Below are 20,364 nucleotides of genomic sequence, written 5' to 3'. Positions count from 1 at the left end.
TTGTATACTTCAAAAGTGTAATTGAAATAACAAAAATTTTGAGTGTTTAAATGAAAAAAACATGTATGTACAAGTTAAAATATGTATTTTTCCATCAAAATTAAAATAAAATCAGAAAAATCCCTAAAAAAAATTAAAAAAATCTAAATCAAATAAATAACAATATGAACAAACCTTACCTGAAACTGTGAGCCTTGAATTGAGGGACAAACTGATGAGCGGCGAGGGGTGAGAGAGGGAACAAATTGACGAGTGATGAAGAGAGGGAGATGCTGTGAGATGGTGAGCACTGATCTGAGCAAAACCCATAAGTGACAAGAGACAAGGGGCGAGAGGAGGGCTAACGAGTGATCAACAAAGAAGAGAAGGAGATGCTGTGGGCACTAAACTCAGAAGCTGTTGTGACTTGTGCATACCTGAGATTTTGAAGCCTTGAGTCTAAATGTAAAAATAAGCCCCTAAATCATAATGTACATACATTTAAATTTTATTTTTTTATAATAAAACATTAAAAAGTAAATAAATATTCATATCATATCAAAAAATAAAATAAAAAAATTAACAATTTTAGCATGGACAATTCAAATATTCAATCACAATTAACACATCTCAGCCACAACAATTCATAACTAAATGAAGTAGTCAAATAACAATTAGCAAAAAACCTAAAGTCATAATTCCTAAACTCATTATAGATGTTAAATTACCTAAAATAAAATAAAATACACATTAAATAGAACATAATCAAATAAATTAACTTACCTCTAGTCTCTTGGTCTCTGGAGTATGAAGAGATGCCCACCAACTGGCCAGTAGCCATTGCCTGCCTGCCTGCCTGCGAAGAACAAGAACACAACGCCAAAGCAAAGATTGAACCAAAAGATTTTTTTGTCGCTGGTATTGAATTTGAACCCGAACAGAACACAACACCAAAGATTGAACCAAACCTCAAAAGATTGAACCAAAGTGTCCCAATGGCAATGCAGAGAAGCGAGCGACCCAGTCACCCAGCGAGAGCAAGAGTAGAGCCAGATCCAGTAGCCACAGATGCAACCTCCCCAGCTACCGACCGAGAAGCGAGGGCGAGCCGCGAGCGAGAGGCTAAAATGAGGGCGAGGGCTAGCCGCGAGCGAGGGCAAGGGTGAGGGTGAGGGGCCAGAGCAAGGGCGAGGCAGCGAGCGAGGGTGAGGGCGAGGGCGAGAGAGCTAGAGAGGGAGAAGGGTTTGCAGAAGGCACTGATTGGGGGGTGGGCTTGGAAAAAATTTATAGGCCCCCAAGAATGACAAAATTTATGAGCCTTGAGACAACCACCTCTTAGGCCCCACTATAGGTCCGGCCCTGGACTTGTGAGGCGAGAGAGGCTAGAGACGAACTGGCGAGGAATCTGTCGAAGAAAGGGCCTAGAGACAGAGGGATAGATGAAGAAGTTGATTGTTGGGGTCCAGGTAACATTTCTGTAACTTTATGCTCAAACTACCACAATGAGTTGATACTTGATAGCATTTGTTACCATGCATTACATGACATTTGTGTTTTTATTTTCATGTACACTTATGTAGCTCTCTTACGTACACTCGCATGTCTGATGTCTTCACATATTTCAGTACTTTTGAGATCATACTGAATTGAAATATGTACCTTTGAGTATGATGTATTAAATTATAATGAACTAACAATATAATAATTTCATAAGAAAAACAGTAAATATGGATGGTAAAAACGGTAATTACCACCTCGTTACAGTAATGTATTTAAAATATAAATTGTTATTAAATAATAATATCATGTCAACAGTTACATTGAATATTTTTTCGTAATAGTAAATCACGGGGCAGTAAGAACGAATAGACAATTGGTAAGGGAGCAAAAGCAAGCAAAGGACAGCGTTCCAAGTGTAAGTCTAAAAGAAGAGGAAAAGGTCAGAGGAGGAGGAGGAGGAGGAGGAGGAGGAGCTATTTCTTTCTATGCGACCTCGGCAGTGACGGGTGTGACTTTTTCAATGGTCTTGACTATTGAGTTGATGCAGACCTAATCTAATGTCATGGTAATGGTAATGGCGACCCGCCCAACAAGCCAAGATCACATACATACATACATACAGCAATTTGTTTGTAGTTTATGATGAGGCAGGCGCAGGCGCAGGCGGGCGATTGATATTAATGGAACCAACTGCTTAAAATTTTATCGCAAAGAGTTCATAACATCACCAAAGAGTTCTTGAATTAATAAATGGGCCTTACAAGTCATTAATTGGAATATATATATATGTATGAATAATTAGGCACAAGAAAAGTCGAATTGGATCTGTTATGGATAATTAATTAATTGGGTATATACGGCATTAGTTCCAAGGTATATCATAGTAGAGCCATTCGTCTCCATGATGATGATGATCACGACGAAGGAAGAGGAGCAGCAACCTCAATCTGACAACCAAGAGAGTCCACCACATCTTCCCTGCTCCACCCCGCACGCAACATCCTCATCGACAATATCCTCACCTGCCACGCCACCGCCTCCCTGTCTCTAACCGCCTTCCGCCCCTTCCCCCCAACGCCGCCGGTCATCTCTCTCACCTCTTCTTCCTTCCACCCTCCCTCCCTAAGCTTCCCACACGCCTCCTCCATTGTGCTCCTCAATACCCCACTCGACCACCACCGCCCCTCGCCGCCAGTCCCCTCTCTCTCCGCCATCTTCGTCCAAAACTCTATCCTCCGCGCCTCCGTCGCCGCCCACGCCGGCGCATTCATCAAATTCCACAAACTTCCGCTCACCCCCCTCTTCACCCCCTCCTTCGACCGGACATCTACGTTCTGGAAGAACCCTGCCACGTCAAAGCTCGCCAGCCTTACCTCGCTGCCCCGAACGTAGAACACTGGGTTTCCCGCCAATTCCGGGGCCGAAGGGATGTAACACCGCCGGTATATGGGAATTAGAACCGGAGCTTTCTTCAAGAACTCTCTCGCCAATCCCACCGCCTCGTCGGCGTCTGGAGGCATGTTGCCCCAAGACTCGACCCAGAACTTGTTCCGCGAGATTTCTTTGGAAATGCCCAGGATTGGGAGGTTGGTGAGGATTTCAAGCTGTTGGGACGACGACGATCGCCAGTTGGGAAAGCCCGGACCAAGTGGGAGGCCTTCTTGGAGGATGGAGCGGATGTCCGGAGGGAATTTGAAGTTCAACGCCGACTCGACGGCGGCGAATTCGTCGTCGGTGAGACCGGCTTCAACGGGGACGTTGCATTCCCTGAGCTGGTCTATAATGCTCTTGGCATAAGCCGCGAACGAGAAGCAGACTCGCCTTGGTTTGAGGCGGCGCCGGCGCCGGTTATCGATGGATGGTTCAGCTCGTGGTGAAGCCATTTCAGATTCAAGGACAGAACCAGAAAATAGTGTGTGCGTATATACATTGGGGGGTGTGAAAGGTTGTAGAGATTGGTTGCGGATTCTGCGAGAATGATTCAAGCATGCCCTTCCAAACTGCTTGGACCCAACGAGAGATCAAAGTAACGTTTGGATGATGGAGGAGAGGGATTGGAGTTCTAATTTGACTAACAAGTTTTGCGATCAAACATTAAGAAGGAGTGTGTTGTTAGGTAAATTACGTACGTAATTATAAATAAATTACATAAATAATTAATTTCAATATTTTAATTAATATGTTGAGTTTGTGAAATAGCTGTTCAGTTGGCATACACTGTTCCAACTTCCATGCGAGTGTTAATTCACCATATGGCAGGCACGGGCAGATTACAATCAAGTTGCTGACTGGACAAATACATGAAGAAAAAGGATTTCATATCAAAGTAGTATAATATTTTATTGTTTCATCATTTCATTTTGTATCAAATAATTGATAAACTTATTATTATTATTATAGTCTTTTCATATAATCACTGGTAATTTTTATTTTTATTTATATGGCACTCATTACATATAAAACTAATTACAAACCCCCAAATCTTCTTCTCAAAACTTAATGATAATTCTTCTACAATAATAATAATAATAATAATAATAATAAAGGGACAAATGGTCCAGCCTAGGTACTGACAAACATATTCCTGATTTTAAGTGTTGGAGTGTTGGCCCGGCCTAGCATACTAACAATCATAAAGAAAAACGTGTATTATTTTGTTACCAACAACAGTCAAGGATTTGGTCTAAAATTAGAAAATATTTAATGTAACTTTTGCAGAACCATTTCATCTCAACGCAAGTAACTCATTTACACGACGTTAGGGCGGGTTCGATAAAGACTCGAGTGATAATGCATAATCTTAAAAAAAAAAAAAAAAAACTCATTTACACAGTTTGGACCGGATCATCTCGTTGTGACACTATACCAAGTTGGTTCAATTCATCCCACTACCTTAATTATTTTATGTCATCTATGTTTGGTCAAAATCTTGCCTCAACATTGCCTTTTAGCAGAGTTTTGAGGCTTTGGATTGGATGAAGTGGTTGCAAACGCAAACATGACAAATTGTCGACAATTTTCCTCGACAGTAAATGAAAGCAAAGATGAACAAAGGCGATTCTTGCATTACCTTAGAAATTTTGATCTAAATATCTCTTTATACACCCTGCTGCCTTAGAAATTTTGATATAAATATCTCTTTATGCACCCTGCAGCCTTGCAAAATTTGGGTTGGTTTCTTCCCCCTTTTACAGCAAGAGCCCAACTGAGCTAGCTCCTAGCTAGGCATTCAATGTGATCATCCAAAAATGAGGAAAGCAACACCCGGCTGATGCGCCAAGAAAAACTGAAATTTCACACCAGCTTTTCAACCAAACTGAAAACAGACTCTAAGCCTAAAACCAGTAGGAGAATCCAATCCGTCAAGCAGCATCTTCAGCCGCTGAGCTGCCATCATCCTCCATCTCTTCTTCATCTTTGGGAGATTCTGCTGCAGCATTTTGAGTAGCTGCAGAAGCACCTTCTTCATTCCTAAAATTCCATCCTACCATGAAATTCCTTCCTTCTCCCACGACATTAACCTCATTGTAACAATCACGAGTGCCAACGTTTACCGGATCTCTTCTACAGTTTTCAGAGGAGATATTTGAGGTCCATACGAAACTTTCACTACCCATGGTCCCTGGGACATCGAGAAGAGCACCTTTTCTTTCAACCCCTTTAACACGGTGAGGCAAAATTGAAAATTCAGGCCCGGGGTCTCCAATCTTGTTATTGAAAATGGAGGACGAACAAGGGTTGAGCCCGGGAACATGCTGGTGAATTCGACTGTCAAATGTGGGGATTGTTCCAGAAATCTCCATCCCGCAGCAACAGTTTGTCAAGTTGTTTTCAATGTTTATGTCATTTTGGTGCTGGATGGAAGAGTGACACTGATTCTCTTTGTGTTTTATTATGCTCTCCTTCCTCAAATTTATTTCTTTTATCTCCAATGCAACATTGCGCACCGCAGGCTTTCGACCACGAGCTCGAGGACGAGAGTCATCCGGGGAACAAACAGCATCAGCAGAAGCAATTGGTTTCTTTGGTCTACCCCTCTTTGATGATCGTCCAGCTAAGTGAGTACCAGTGCCAAGAGCCTTGGACTCTGCAACTGTTGGTTTAACAGATAAGAAGACCTCTGATTCAAGCTTCATTAAGCGGCTCTTGTAATCTGCCAATTCTGATTGCAACCGACCAACCACAGCCCATAACTGAATATTCTCTGCTGACTGCATCCTCAACAGCATAAATCTCACTGTTATTTCCACAATGTGAAGTCTCTAAAATGGTAGTGCATAGAATGGAATATCTTAAGGTAAAACTAAGATGGGAGAAAGAAAGAAAAGAATCTTACTTGAGCTTCCCACAGCCGCTGGTGCTTCTGTGAAAGCTTTTCTGGTGGCTGAATGATTCCCCTCTGTGAGAGCTGACTTGAGGGAGCTGAGCAACCAGGCATCAATGATGGTAATGAAGAGATATAGCCACATCCTCCTGGAATAGCATAGGTGCAAGCGGGCAGTTGAGCATGAGCCCACCAAGATGTTGGATCCCAAGGACCTGTTACCGAGAAGAACCTCAACCATTCAAGATCATACGACTCAAGTTAAATAAACTTTGCTGTATAGTGGTAAAGTAAGAGCTAAGTACCTACACTTTTCACAAGGTCTGTTGAGATAACAGGCCAACTGGGGGGGAAAAGTTTTAGAGGGTTCTCCGCAATTTGTGATGTTCAAAAATTGTTCAACAAAATATCAATCCTTTATTCCACTATACAGGCCCGGCTAAATGAATTCTACCTTGCCAGTCTTTTTGGTCCCACTATGCTAAAAATTGCTCAGAAAGAGTCGAATCATTGCTGGCCAAATTATTAGTTCTACCATGAAGGATCGGTAATATACAAAGTTAACCATCAAAATACATACAATGAAGTGATAATGTCTATCTTAAACAAAGTTTAAAGAAATTGAATAATGCTCAGACATTTTAGCATATGAAAAAATTGACATGTTTGAGCAGAAAAACTCATAGAGCACTGAAGATAAAACCCATGAACTTACCTGGAAAGCCTGGATACGGATAATTAACATGGTAACAAAAGCTTGGAATCTGGGGCTGGTTGCCGGATGAAATTCCTCCTCCAGCTGTTGTAGGACCTTGCCAACTAATCTCCGTTGTTCCAACAGGTGCAACTGAATGATACCCAGGCCGCTGAGCCAGCAAGAAAGGCACCACAGGTTGTGCTAAATGTGGGGAAAACTGGCTGTGTTGGACCTGATGGGTTGAGGGATTCTGTTGCTGATAATGTGGATGTGGTGGCTGCCATTGGCTTATGAATGTAGGTGAGGGTGATTGGGTAGGCAAACAAGGGTTTGGGATCAAATTGAATTGGTGGTCCATTACACATTGGGCTGTATGTTGCCATTGAACAACCGGTTGGGGTTGATTGTTCAAGGACGGTGCATTGTCCTGTGAAGAGCTAGCGGTGATCACATTTTTCCCGGCAGCATGTACAACACTAGATTGATTCAGATCTTCCTTTCTCTATAGAAACACACAGAAAACTACTTGAAAATGGTTTTCACTTTTCAGCTTGCTTCTCAATAGAGCAGATAAACGAGTTTCAACTATTTTTTTTTTTTTCCAGTTGTGATATATGCTTTAAGAGTTTGTTCGATGAAAAATATCTCTGATGTTTATTCAGAAAACACAAGAAAACCCAACAAAGCAGATTGGGATATTTGGCTGCTTTTGCAACGACCAGAGTTGAGCAGAAATCGAACAAATAGGAGAACTTTTGAGACGAGCCCATCTTTAGAAAATATAAGTAAAGAATCAAAAGGGGCTCTCACCAAGATTTCATTGGGCCCATTCGCTTCTTCGGATGCAGCAAAAACAAGCTTGCAATCCTTCCTCTTCTTTTCCATGGCCTTGGCTTTCCAGAGCTACCCACCCTTTAATCTCTTCCTTTCTCCTCTCTTTGAAGCAAAGTAGCTACATCATCCTAGAAAGAGGAGGACATATTATGCAGAGCGCGGAGAGAGAGAGAGAGAGAGAGAGAGAGAGAGAGAGACGCCATTAAAGAATAAAGACCCCTTACAAGGAATTTCGATTTATTTATATTTAAATCTCTCTGTCAGTCTCTCTGTTTGATAGCTGTTTCTGTTCCCTTCTTGTTCCTGGTTCATGTTTGGAGTCAAGTCAAATCTTCCTCGGTATTATTATATATTTATATTTATTTTAGTTTATGCCAAAGCTTCAAAAATAAACGGAAAGAGAACAACAATGCATACGCATATAATAATGAAGAAATCCGACGACGCTGTATTACCTTACAAATCACGCCGTGCGTGCAGACCCCTCCTATAGAGTGTACGGTCAAGAGTTGGTGGAAGGACGATAATATCCTTAACAACAGTAATGTGCCTCATCAACTTTATTATCAAGCATGGTCTTCTTTCAATAATGCTCCATCCGTTTTTACATAAAAAAAATATAATATATACATATTTCAAACAAATTTAAATATAAAATAAATTGATGTAGTGGTTAACTGACATAACTGACTTTATTGGAGAATTTGATGTGTAGATAACTAAAGAAAATGGCAATTCTGGAGGCGAGAGGAGAGGGGAGCAAGTGCAAGTGCAAGACCATGGAAACGAACCAACGTATTATAATGCTTGGAAGAAGACCAACCCATCCTCTACGTACGCCTTCCCTCCCTCCCTCCCTCTCTGCTCTCCTTTTTTTAATTTTATTATTATTACTACTTAACTGTATTCCTTCTGTAATATAATCCGTATACATCACCATATAAATACAAATAATAATAATAATTTTTTATTATTCCTTTCTCCAACAACGTTTCCATCCATCTAATTGAACCGCACGTGTAAAGCCACGTGCTGACAACTGCTGACTAATTTCCCATTCGGACGCTCCATTCCCAATAAGTAAATGGAGAGGTGTACCCGATTGGAAACTCAAACTGCACTAGTGGGACTTCACTTTCACTATCAGTCTCTCTGAGATGCCAAACAATTCAAGAAAGAAAACAAAAAAACACAGATAAATAGTACCATTTGCTCGGGGACCGAGTTCAGCAACAAAAAAAAAAAATGTATATTACAAATATATTTTGAATAATTATCTGCCCTATCCTAAAGCTAATGCCTGTCGGGTGAGAACTATCAACTATGCTTTTAAATAATATGAGGGGGATCAAACGCACAAAAATCCCGCTTCAACGTCAGTAGTAACGTCACACAACAGGAAGCCTCTAACGGGATGGAATGTCATGTGAATGTACGTACGTTCTTGAACCATCCACAAGAAGACGCAACCACTTCAAGGATATATAACCTCTTAGAATGTGTAAATATCCATTGACCCCCCCCCCCCCCAAAAAAAAAAAAAAAATCAACTATAGTTAATGAAATTCTACTTTATTAGAAGATAACTCCCTGCCGTAAACATATGAAACCCCATAAACCAGATAAGTATAAATGAGTGCGATTTTGTTCACCCTAAAAAATGGGGGTGACCATCACCCCTAGTGTTTTTGAGGATAAAAATAATAGAACAATCCGTTCCGTTATTTTTATTCTCGAACCGTTCCGTTATTTTTACCCTCAAAAACACTGGGGATGATAGTCACCCCCGTTTTTGAGGGTGAACAAAATTGCACTCAGTACAAATCATACGTATCTTTTTCTTCATTGAAGGAGGGGGATGGAGTTCTTCGTATAGACCAAAAAGGAAAAAACAAGCATTCCCGTTGTGTGATTGTGAATTTCCCACCACCATGCCACCTAAAAATCTTCAAAAATATCGATTCAAAATATACGTGCCACAACAGAAAACAAGCAAGCCCACAATCATGTATCATCAGTAAGTCCAGTACAAGAACATCCTTAACAAGCCAACACCACCAAAGATTGTTAAGCAACACAAATACTAACAGAAACAATGAGAACAATAAACCAACCACAGAGCACAACATTAGAACCATAGGGCGCAGGCAACAATCGCATTCACCTTATCAGTAGTCATCTCCCTCCACATCATCGTCATCCTCATTAGACTCAGCTCCAACCTCCTCATAGTCCTTTTCAAGGGCAGCAAGGTCTTCCCGGGCTTCAGAAAACTCACCTTCCTCCATCCCTTCACCAACATACCAGTGCACAAAAGCCCTCTTGGCATACATAAGATCAAACTTATGGTCAATGCGGGAGAACACCTCAGCAACACTGGTGGAGTTTGATATCATGCAAATAGCCCTTTGCACCTTGGCAAGATCACCACCAGGAACAACAGTTGGCGGCTGGTAGTTAATGCCACACTTGAATCCAGTAGGGCACCAGTCAACAAATTGAATGGTGCACTTCGTCTTAATGGTGGTCACAGCAGCATTCACATCTTTGGGAACAACATCTCCTCTGTACATCAAACAGCAAGCCATGTACTTGCCATGGCGGGGATCACACTTTGCCATCATTGATGAAGGTTCAAATGCAGAGTTGGTAATCTCTGCAACTGAAAGTTGCTCATGATAGGCTTTCTCAGCAGAAATTACAGGAGCATAAGATGAAAGCATGAAATGGATCCTGGGGGTATGGGACAAGGTTGGTTTGAAACTCTGTCACATCCACATTCAATGCACCATCAAACCTTAAAGAAGCAGTCAAGGATGAAATCACCTGCATATTGAGGTAGAAGATTATCAAAAAGCATGCTTCAGCCAAGAATAACAGAAGCCAAGAAAGGCCATACGTGGTACCTGAGAAACCAAACGGTTAAGGTTGGTGTAGGTTGGGCGCTCAATATCTAGGGGGCGCCTGCAAATATCATAGATTGCTTCATTATCGAGCAACACAGCAACATCAGTGTGCTCAAGAAGTGAGTGGGGAGAGAGGACACAATTGTAGGGCTCAACAACAGAAGTTGAAACCTGTGGTGAGGGATAGACTGTAAATCCAAGCTTGGATTTCTTCCCATAGTCAACGGACAATCGTTCCAACAGAAGTGAACCAAGACCAGAACCGGTGCCTCCACCTACAGCATTGAAGACCAGGAAACCCTGGAGACCAGTGCAGTCGTCTGCAAGCTTTCTGATACGATCCAAGCAGAGATCAACTATCTCTTTCCCAACTGAAACAATAATAGATGGTATCAGTATTTGACTCCTAGAAAAATTAGCTCAAAATACAGAAATGGAATTAAGGACTACAAAATTACTTGTATAGTGTCCACGGGCAAAGTTGTTTGCTGCATCTTCCTTCCCACTAATGAGCTGTTCTGGGTGGAAGAGCTGGCGGTATGTTCCAGTCCTCACCTCATCAATGACAGTGGGCTCAAGATCTACAAAAACCGCGCGGGGAACATGCCTTCCTGCATCAGTTTCATTGAAAAAGGTGTTGAAAGCATCATCACCTCCCCCAACGGTCTTGTCACTTGGCATCTGACCATCAAGGCTAGAGAAAACAAGAATACAAATTCAAAAAATCACAAGAAATGTGGAAAAGAAGTTAAGAGGTCTATATGATGTAGGACAGAAGATAATGAAGAAGAGAAGGAGAGAAGAAGATGAGTGAAAGAACTAGAAGAAACAGAGAGGAGAAGAAGAAGGAAGTAGAAGAAACAGAGGAGAAAAATAAGGAAGAACAGAGAAAATTGAGACAGAGGAAAGCAATTAAGAGCAGAAATACTGAGAAACTGACCATTAACTGCCTTCGAATTGAAAAAACAAACATACATATATATACATATATATTTATACATCCAACATATAATAAAAACTACCCACAAATACAAGAAATTAAAGAAACAAGTCCCAAGACATAAACACAAATATAAACACTTCTTAAAATATACTTCTACACCTGCAATACACCTGCCCAAATCTCCCTCGCGATGGTCCAATGTCACTATAGCCATGTATAAAGGAAAGAACCAGAAGCACTCACAAGGTCCTAAACAAGTCTCATACATTTCCACACATAATCTCCTCAAAACACAAAGGGCACCATCAGGAACAGGCAGAGACACACTTTAGATTATTGACACAGTGAAATGTTAAACAATGCATATATATATATAAAAAAAAAACTGCTAAATTATTTTGGAGAAATCAACTTACACTGTACAGATCCATCTTGCACGGATAGCTAAATTTAAAGCACAAATTGGAATATGCAAATTTCCCGCTATCTATTGGTATGCTGCTCTCACTTTATTATTGAGTTTATTTGATTTGAGTTACTTATTTGATTATTTTATATCAAACCCACCAAGAAGAATTGCTCTAAACAAAAACTGTTTAGAATGAATAACAAACTTGCACGTGTCATGTACAAAGAAGCTTTACTACTCTTAAAGCATTATGAAAATAAAATTGGGTATTGTGAGAAAAATTATTTATTTTCCATCTTTAAATAATTAACAGAGATCAATTCTTCTTTAAAACCTTTAATTAAATTTTTCCTCTAATTTTCCAGAAGAGCTAAACAACATTGACTTTCCATTCCATTCTTTGACTTCTCTATTTTTATTGGTCCCTCAACTTTTCAAATTTGGTCAATTTAGTCCCCAGACTTGTTTTTAAGCTCAAATTCATCCCTGAACTTTCAAAATGGTTCACTTTGCCCCTGCAAAGCTAGGTTTTGGCCCACTTTCAAGGTCGGCCCAACTCTTAAGCCATGTATGCCATGGCATTAGACCCCCAAAATTATAAGGCCCCAAATTTTGTAATATTTATGTATATATATTTTTTTATTTTTTTAATAATTAATATTTTATTAAAAAAATTAAATACAAAACATTATAATTTTTTTTAACTTCCCTTCACAATTTTTCAATTTTTAACCGTTGTTGTGGTGTTCCCAAATTCCAATATCCCATAAAACCCACATATTTATAAAATGAAAAGTTACTCATTATTGGTGAATTTTATCTTTTTAATGCTATCAGTTTAATATTTTGTTTTGTTTATTTCTATAAGAGAATCATGAATGTATAATTTTTTGTTCGCATTAACCTTCTTAGAGTTTCAAGAAAAATTAGTTTTGTTTATTGTTATAAGTTGTTTGGCTTTTTTTTCTTATCTATAAGACATTATATTTTAGTTGAAAATTTATTATCATTAAGAGATTATTATATTTTGTAGTTGATTGAATTTTAATTTTTTTTTATTTAATAAAATAATAAAATATTTGTGTAAAAAAATGCATTTTATTTTATAAAAAAAATTAGTACTCAAAGGTCTCAATAAATCCTTTCGCCTAAGGCTCCTAACTTTGTTGCGCTCGCTCTGCCCACTTTAACCCTAAAATGCTAGTTATTTTAGCTCAAATTCACCCTTGAATTAAATCATTTGAAAAGCTCAAAGGTGAATTTGAGCTGAAAAACAGTTCAGGAACTAAATTGACCAAAATTGAGAAGTTCATGGGTTAAATTGACCTTTTTTTTTTTTTTTATTTCAATGTTCTTTCGTTGATAGTAGGGCTCAAACATAGTGGGACAAAAATAATCTATTCCTGAAACAATTAGATGGTGTTCTCTTTGTATTTCAATTTTGAGTTTTGAATTTTCAATTTATTTTTAGTTTTGTGTTTTAAGTGTTTGTTTTGAGATTTTTAAAAACGTATTCTTTTTATCATTTTGAAAAACTATTTCACAAAACAAAAAAACTAAAAAACGCGTTTGTTTTGAAATTTTAAAAAATTGTTTCTTTTTTATTATTATGATATTTTATTCAATGCATTTAATTATTAAATAATAAAATTAACTCTTTTGAATAAAATTTTATTATTAAAATAAATTAATAAATTTAATTGATAAATTATTAACATACATCTTAACAATAATTTATATTAAATTATACACTTAATAATATAATATATCCTATCTTATGTTTTTAATTATAATATAGATATATTATATTTTTAAAATTTTAAATAAATATATAATTTCATTTTTTAAATTTAATAATAAATTTTTTAATTCTTTTTTCCCTTCTTTGATTTTTTTTCCTTTTATTTTTTTTTTCTTTTTTTCCTTCTCTTTTTTCTCTCTGTTCTTGTTCTTCTTCTCCTCTGGCGCCCTACATCTTCAACACTGTTAATCGCCACTGACCACCGTGGCCGATGGTTTCCGACGATCAGAGGCAACCACCTGACACCCAAGGCCCCATCGACCAACATACCCAAAATCCAGCAAGATCCAATGACCAAATCTCCTTAGATCTAATGGCAGAGAGCGGTTGAGAGAAAAGATAAGAAATGATCGAACCAGCAAGATCTAATGGTGGGGGGAGGGGAGTGGTCGACGGTGGCTTTAGGCAAGCATGGTTGATGGCGGCTCGCGGTGGTGACAGAGATGGCGGGGGGCAGTTGAAAGAAAAGATGAGACATGAGAGGAGCAGTCGACGGCGGTTGAGAGATCGAATGGCGGGGGGAGGCGAGCGGTTGACGGTGGTGGGCGAGGTCTACGGCGGCTCGGCAGCGATGGAGATGGCGAACACAATGTTTGGCCGAGGCTTGAGAGAGAGTGTGTGTGTAAGCACCTTAGGCGAATCCCACATTAGCCATGCAAATGGGGGGAACTGGACATATAAGTGCAGAGAGTGTTCTACATAGTGACACACATTTTGGGATTAAATCTCAGAGCGATAAAACCGAGGATTGGTTGCGACCTGAACCGGACAATACGTTGTTATGTAGACCCCGGCTGTTACAGAAAGAGAAAGAAGAGATGCGAGACTAGAGGGTTGGGGGTAGGGGTGTTGTGCGTGCGTTTTTTGTGTTTTCAATTTTTGTGTGTGTTTTCACAGGAAACACCCAAAATAACAAAATGTTGTTTTGGATTTTCTTTACAAATTTTTGCTTTGTTTTTAAAAATGTGTTTTTGAAAACAGAAAAGAAAACGCGTTTTCAATATTTTGAAAAACTGAAAAACTCAAAATGAGTTAAAAACATCAAATAGAACAGGCACTTACATTTTTAACGGTATCATAGCTCTAACCATCATGCATAGCAGTAACACATCAAAAGCCCAGACCTCTAAATTCTATATTGGATACAAACAGGAATAGGAACATGGATATAAAACCCTATCTCAACACCAAAGTCTTTAAGAACTTGTTCGTTTGGAAGACATACAAGGACTTGCCAGTTAGCATGCATCCAGAATCCTAGATCTGCCAGATTGCCAACCCTCTATCATGCATCGATGACAAGGATCGTTGTGCAACCGCAGTAGGCAGATGAAAGTTCCATGGAAGTAATGAAAATCTCACTCTATCTAACGAAAATGCAGCAATAACAAAAGATTTCATACTGAACAGATCGCAGAACTGATACAAAAATTTATGAGAAATCCCGCCTGCTGTTCATTCCGATCAAATGACACGCGTCAAGAAACCCCTAAATCAGGCCGGAAGGTTGAGAAATCATCGGACAAACTAATCAAAGTGAACAACGAAAACGAACAAGGATATTTCTCAGATGTCTCAGATCTAGAAGATGATATCAAGAAAGTGTGCGCAAACAACTCATCGAAAAGCTATATCTGGCTAAATTGTAGCATAAAACTGGAGCTACACATGCATACCAATACTCATTACGCCCCGTATATTGACACGCAAACAAACGTATACGGTAGTGACAACTAGGTAATATAGAAAAAGATCAAAATATACCTGAATGCCATGTTCGAGGCAGTAGAGTTCCCAGCAGGCATTCCCGACCTGAATACCGGCCTGACCGATGTGAATCGAAATGCACTCTCTTGTTTTTGCTACAGATTTAAAGTGAAACCCAAGAACGATTAATCGAAAAGCTGACAGACGAAGGGAATAATATAAATTTGGTGGCGTGTATAAAGACGCCCCCAAATTCAAAACCCTGAGAATCAGGATGCGAAGGCTGTTGGTTGGGTTTAAATAAGAGTGAAGGTGGTGAAGCAATTAGAAAATATCTTAGGGACGAGCTGGGTTAACCGCCGTCCGCCGGTTCTTAACAATTTTAATGATTCCATACAAATATATATATATATATATACGTAATTTTATATTAATATTTTAAATTTTTTATATAAATATATATACATAATATCATGTATGAAATTTATAATAAAATTTTAATAGACAAATAGAGTAAGTACCCAACATGGATTCTCCTATCAACTAGCTCTGTAGCATCAATGACAATCGTTATTTTTATATTTATGCTTATATTTTTATTTTTTATTATATATATTTATCACGTTATAATTTTTTGATGAAATTTTTAACAAAGAATTAAATTATAACGAGATTAAGAATTTAATAGTTGTTATAAGACAAAATAAAGTATAAAAATTAATTTGTTATAAAATATATAATTTAGAGAGTAATAATATCATTTATAAAAAAAATATTGTAATGTTAATAATATGCTATAATAACAGTTAATTGTATGCAATAGCTATAAATTGTTTTATTAAATTTAATTCATTATATTATATTAAACTGTTAATTATGTTAGAATCACTGAAACTGTAGAATTGAGATTCAAATTTTATATGAACTAATTTCAAATCCCTTTCCCCAATTTAAAGTTCAGTTGCTTTGGGTGTAATTGTTGAAAGAAACAAAATAATTAGTTTACGTAAATTATTGTAAAAGGTAATAGAATTTTGTACATACAAATTGCACCTTATTTATATCAACATTATGTTATTTTTATTTATGATTTGTGTATTATTTAACATAATTTTTAGTTATGTATTAAAAAAAACTAAATATATTAGGCAATTCAAAAGCTCTATGCTCAGTATTTTTATTATTGGGCCATCTCCAACCACACTCTTTATCTTACTCTCTGTTATATTATAAATAATTTATTTCCTATTCTAATTTTTGCCTAAAAAATTATGCGTGCTCCAACCACACTCCTTATCCCGCCCCTTATCTCACTTATTTATTTATAAATTTCAATTCTATTTATTTTACTTTACTTATAATTTTTATTACTATAAATTTTATTAATTATTTTATAATTTAATAAATACTCTCAATGTGATATAATAAATATTATTTTAAATACAACGTTAAATAATCTAATTAAGTAATTTAGATATCCATTGAAATTGTGCAATACACATATTCATAATTAATAATTAAATATATAAAATAATTAAATATACATACAAAATAAATAATAAAATACACAAAAAAAAAATACATCACACACAAAATCTAAGCATTCTTCTAGTAGACCAAACACGTCTTAATTTAAAATCAAGCAAGGGAATGAACAATTAAAAATTATCCAAAATATTCTTAATAATAGAAGCTAAATAAATAAAACAAAAATAATAAAAAATAATTTATATAACTCACTATATAAACAATACAATTCCACAAACCCACAAATCCAAACCCACCCACAAATCACAAACCCACCCACAAATAGGGGAGAAGGACTAGTCGTCGCTGCTAGAGGAGAAAGCGTCGTCGTGGCCGCTACAGGAGGAAAAGCCACCACTATCATCGCTACAATAGGAAGGAAGCGCCACCGCTGGTAGGCGGATCTAGTGGCCTACTTCAACTTCTTCGTCGCAACTGTGCCTTCTTCTCCGTGCGCCGCCGCTACGCTTTCTTCTTCGCACATCGCCACCGGCTCCTTCTTCTCCACGCACTGCCACCTGCTCCTTCTTCTTCGCGCCTCGCCGCTACTGCTCCTCACCGCTGCCGACTCTGGTTTTCTCCGCTGCTGTTGCTCTTCTTCAAATGAACACAACCATTGATCTTCAAATTTTAAAAACAAATAGAGCCGTTGAGAAATATCAAGAGCAAAATATGGCTCATCAATTGTAGAGAGCCATTTCAAGTTCCACAAAAATTTGAGAAGTGATTTGACAAATAGGGAGTAGCGTTGGAGCAACATTTTTGAGAAATACTGTAACGCCCCGTTTTTCGAGCACGTTATAACTCAGGACAATTCTAGGATAATTTTTTTTTTTATACTACTAAAACTAAGACTAAACCATATCATTACTCTTATACGTTCCAAAATTTCCATTCATTTATCTCCAAGGAGAATTATCATAAACATTAAATGCGAAATCTATAATCGAATCTAATATCATAACATTAATAAAAAATCAACTCTTACATCACGAGAATATAAATTATTCAACATGACTTAATTATAAGTTCCCAACTAACATTAACTCTAAATAAGGTTTTACATCATCATTTCTCAAACATTTAGAATTCGAAGTAACAGAACTTAAATACATGAGCAACATAACATACGTTCAACTGATCATATAACTCATCATGCACTTTGCTAAGTGCCATTACATGCTTCATTCATCATTGTTTCTGCTACTATCTTCATCTGGAACGTTTGAATTTTCCAGGGGTAAAGCCCAGGTTAGATGATGAATCATCTAAGTAAGGATACAAAACATTTAATGCTCATGTATGTATGCAATGCACATAACATCATAACTCTCATGTTTGAGTCGACTGCATCTTAAGATTACCCGTCATTTTTTCAGTCTTCCTGCCAGACCGAGGTGTATGGGTGCACCCTTGGCAGAGTAACGGAGCCAGTACCTAATCCCAAACTCATGTAACGTATGATCGTGAATCTCATCATGCTCATATGTATATTTCATAAATCAAACATGTAAATGCAATCTATATGACATACTCACATCAAGGCATGACAACATGATAAAATTATTTACGTAATATCAGGTTTTGGATAGAACCACTTACAAACCAAATATTTTTATAAAACTAAATTCAGTCGGGAAGTACCACTCACCTTGCAAAAAGACAATTTTGCCCCTAGTGTAATTTTGCCTCAAAATTCGCGTCGGACTTCCAATTTTACTCAATTATGAACCTTGACGTACTCTGGGCATCATAATTATTTAAGAAAATCAGATTTCTAATTTTCTCTATTTTTCCTAATTTCTCTCATTTCCTTCTATTATTTCCTCAAGATTATGAAATAAATACTTCCTCATAAAATTTTCTCAATTTATCTTCTCAATAATTCCCAAAACAATATTCCTAAACCTCATAAATTTTCTCATAATTTTTAGAATCCATGTTCTATTTATTTCTCATTTTCTCTTTGATTTTCAAGCATCTATTGCCTAAAAAATCCATAATAAATACTAATCATGCATTTCTCTTCCAATTTCATCATCAAAAATTCTAAAATATCATTCTCATATTTTTGAAATTTTTGAATCAATTTTTGAAGATAATTCACTTTCCCGCAGAGCGATTCGGTATTCTTCAATATTGAGATAAAATCTCGATTTGTGTATCCAACAATGCCTCTTGCCACAAATTTTCACACAAACTACTAAACTCAACCTATAGGATTTTTCTATGAATTTTTTTGGTATTTTTCTCTCTCTATTTTTTTTTCTTTTTTTTCAATCTCTCTCTCACTCTTAAATCTTTCTTTTTTACAACATTTCTCCTTCTAATCTAAGTGCTCAAACCTTTTAAGTTTCCTCTATTTATAGATGGTTGAGTTAAACTTAGCATAATTGTAGTGTCCCACTATCTTTAATTATTTTGTAACCTTTCTTAATTATTTTTCACTAAATCTCACTAAAAATCTTTAATTATTTATTCACACCTTACTTTGTCTCCCATATTTCTCAATTATTTCATCCATTATCTTTGATTATTTGTCCACACCTTACTTTGTCTCCCACATTTCTCAATTATTTCACTTATCATCTTTAATTATTTTGTCATATTTCTTAATTATTTTTCACTAAATTTTACTTATAATCTTTAATTATTTGTCCACACCCTACTTTATCTCCAACATTTCTCAATTATTTCACTCATTATTTTTGATTATTTGTTCACACCTTAATTTGTCTCCAACATTTCTCAATTATTTCACCTATTATCTTTAATTATTTTGTCATATTTCTTAATTATTTTTCACTAAATCTCACTCATAATCTTTAATTATTTGTCCACACCCTACTTTGTCTCCAACATTTCTCAATTATTTTACCTACTATCTTTAATTATTTTGTTACCTTAATTATTTTTCACAAAATCTTTTTCTAAATAGATTATTCTTTTATTTAATTCATTAATTTTAAATCTACTTTCTTAGCTTACCAATTAGTCCATTTACTTAGTCTTTTATTTTTTTCAATTTAGCTCACTAACTCTAAGCTCATTTACTTAGCTTAGCCCATTAACTCTAAACCCATTTACTTAGCTTTTATTTTTTTTCAACTTAGTCCACTAACCCTAAGACCATTAGTTTTCTCAATTATGATCTCTAATTGATGTCAAAAATATTTAAAATATAAAATTAATTATTATTATTCTCAAAATACTAGAATATTACAAATGCTCTCCAAATTTTGACTTGGGGAGGATGTTGGTTGTGCGTTGGAGATGGCTTGAATGACGTAACCTTCTCGATAAATATAATTGGTTTAGTTGATTAGCAAAATGTAGGCAAATTAAGAGAGAGAAAAAGAGACTTGATTGATTGAGATACCATTTGAGGTGCTCGATTTTGATTCAGTTTATATGTAATTTTACCATTTGAGCATTCTCAAAAGCCGAACTTTGCACCCTTTGACAATGCATAGCCTCTTAATCGTTTGTTGGGATTTTGGATTAAAAATAAATCAAAAAGAAAGTATTAATTGTAACATCTTGTTTTTTAGAAGTGTTATTATTTTGGATAATTCTGTGATAATAAATTTATTTTATTCAAAATTAATATTAACCATATCATTCCTTATATTTATCATAAAATTTTCATTCATCTATCTCGAATGAGAATCATCATAAATATCATATGCGAAAGCTAATAATCGAATCTTAATCTTTTAACATTAACCATAATATAA

General features: G+C 36.6%; 1 protein-coding gene and 1 pseudogene across 1 annotated transcript; both read right to left on the bottom strand.

Annotated features, from left to right (window-relative positions):
• Nucleotides 1-4,382: 4,382 nt before the first annotated feature.
• LOC127803299 (uncharacterized) lies at nt 4,383-7,607 on the bottom strand. The gene is made up of 4 exons (XM_052339423.1): nt 7,311-7,607; nt 6,519-7,002; nt 5,816-6,018; nt 4,383-5,690 (listed from the first exon to the last, which is right to left on the bottom strand). The coding sequence occupies exons 1-4, from the start codon at nt 7,383-7,385 to the stop codon at nt 4,842-4,844; spliced, it is 1,611 nt and encodes a 536-aa protein (XP_052195383.1). The 5' UTR covers nt 7,386-7,607; the 3' UTR covers nt 4,383-4,841.
• A 1,711-nt stretch (nt 7,608-9,318) lies between these two features.
• On the bottom strand, nt 9,319-15,367 carry LOC127804853 (tubulin alpha chain-like; annotated as a pseudogene).
• Nucleotides 15,368-20,364: the final 4,997 nt, after the last annotated feature.

This window comes from Diospyros lotus, chromosome 6 (assembly GCF_014633365.1).
Source record: "Diospyros lotus cultivar Yz01 chromosome 6, ASM1463336v1, whole genome shotgun sequence".
NCBI lineage: Eukaryota > Viridiplantae > Streptophyta > Magnoliopsida > Ericales > Ebenaceae > Diospyros > Diospyros lotus.
This window is presented reverse-complemented; position numbering and strand designations above follow the sequence as displayed.

Coding starts and splice junctions, on each gene's coding strand:
- LOC127803299 (XM_052339423.1), bottom strand. CDS start 7,385: ATGGAAAAGAAGAGGAAGGATTGCAAGCTTGTTTTTGCTGCATCCGAA. Junction 7,003..7,310: donor ATGGGCCCAATGAAATCTTG/GTGAGAGCCCCT, acceptor GTGTTTCTATAG/AGAAAGGAAGATCTGAATCA. Junction 5,691..5,815: donor AGCGGCTGTGGGAAGCTCAA/GTAAGATTCTTT, acceptor TTGAGGATGCAG/TCAGCAGAGAATATTCAGTT.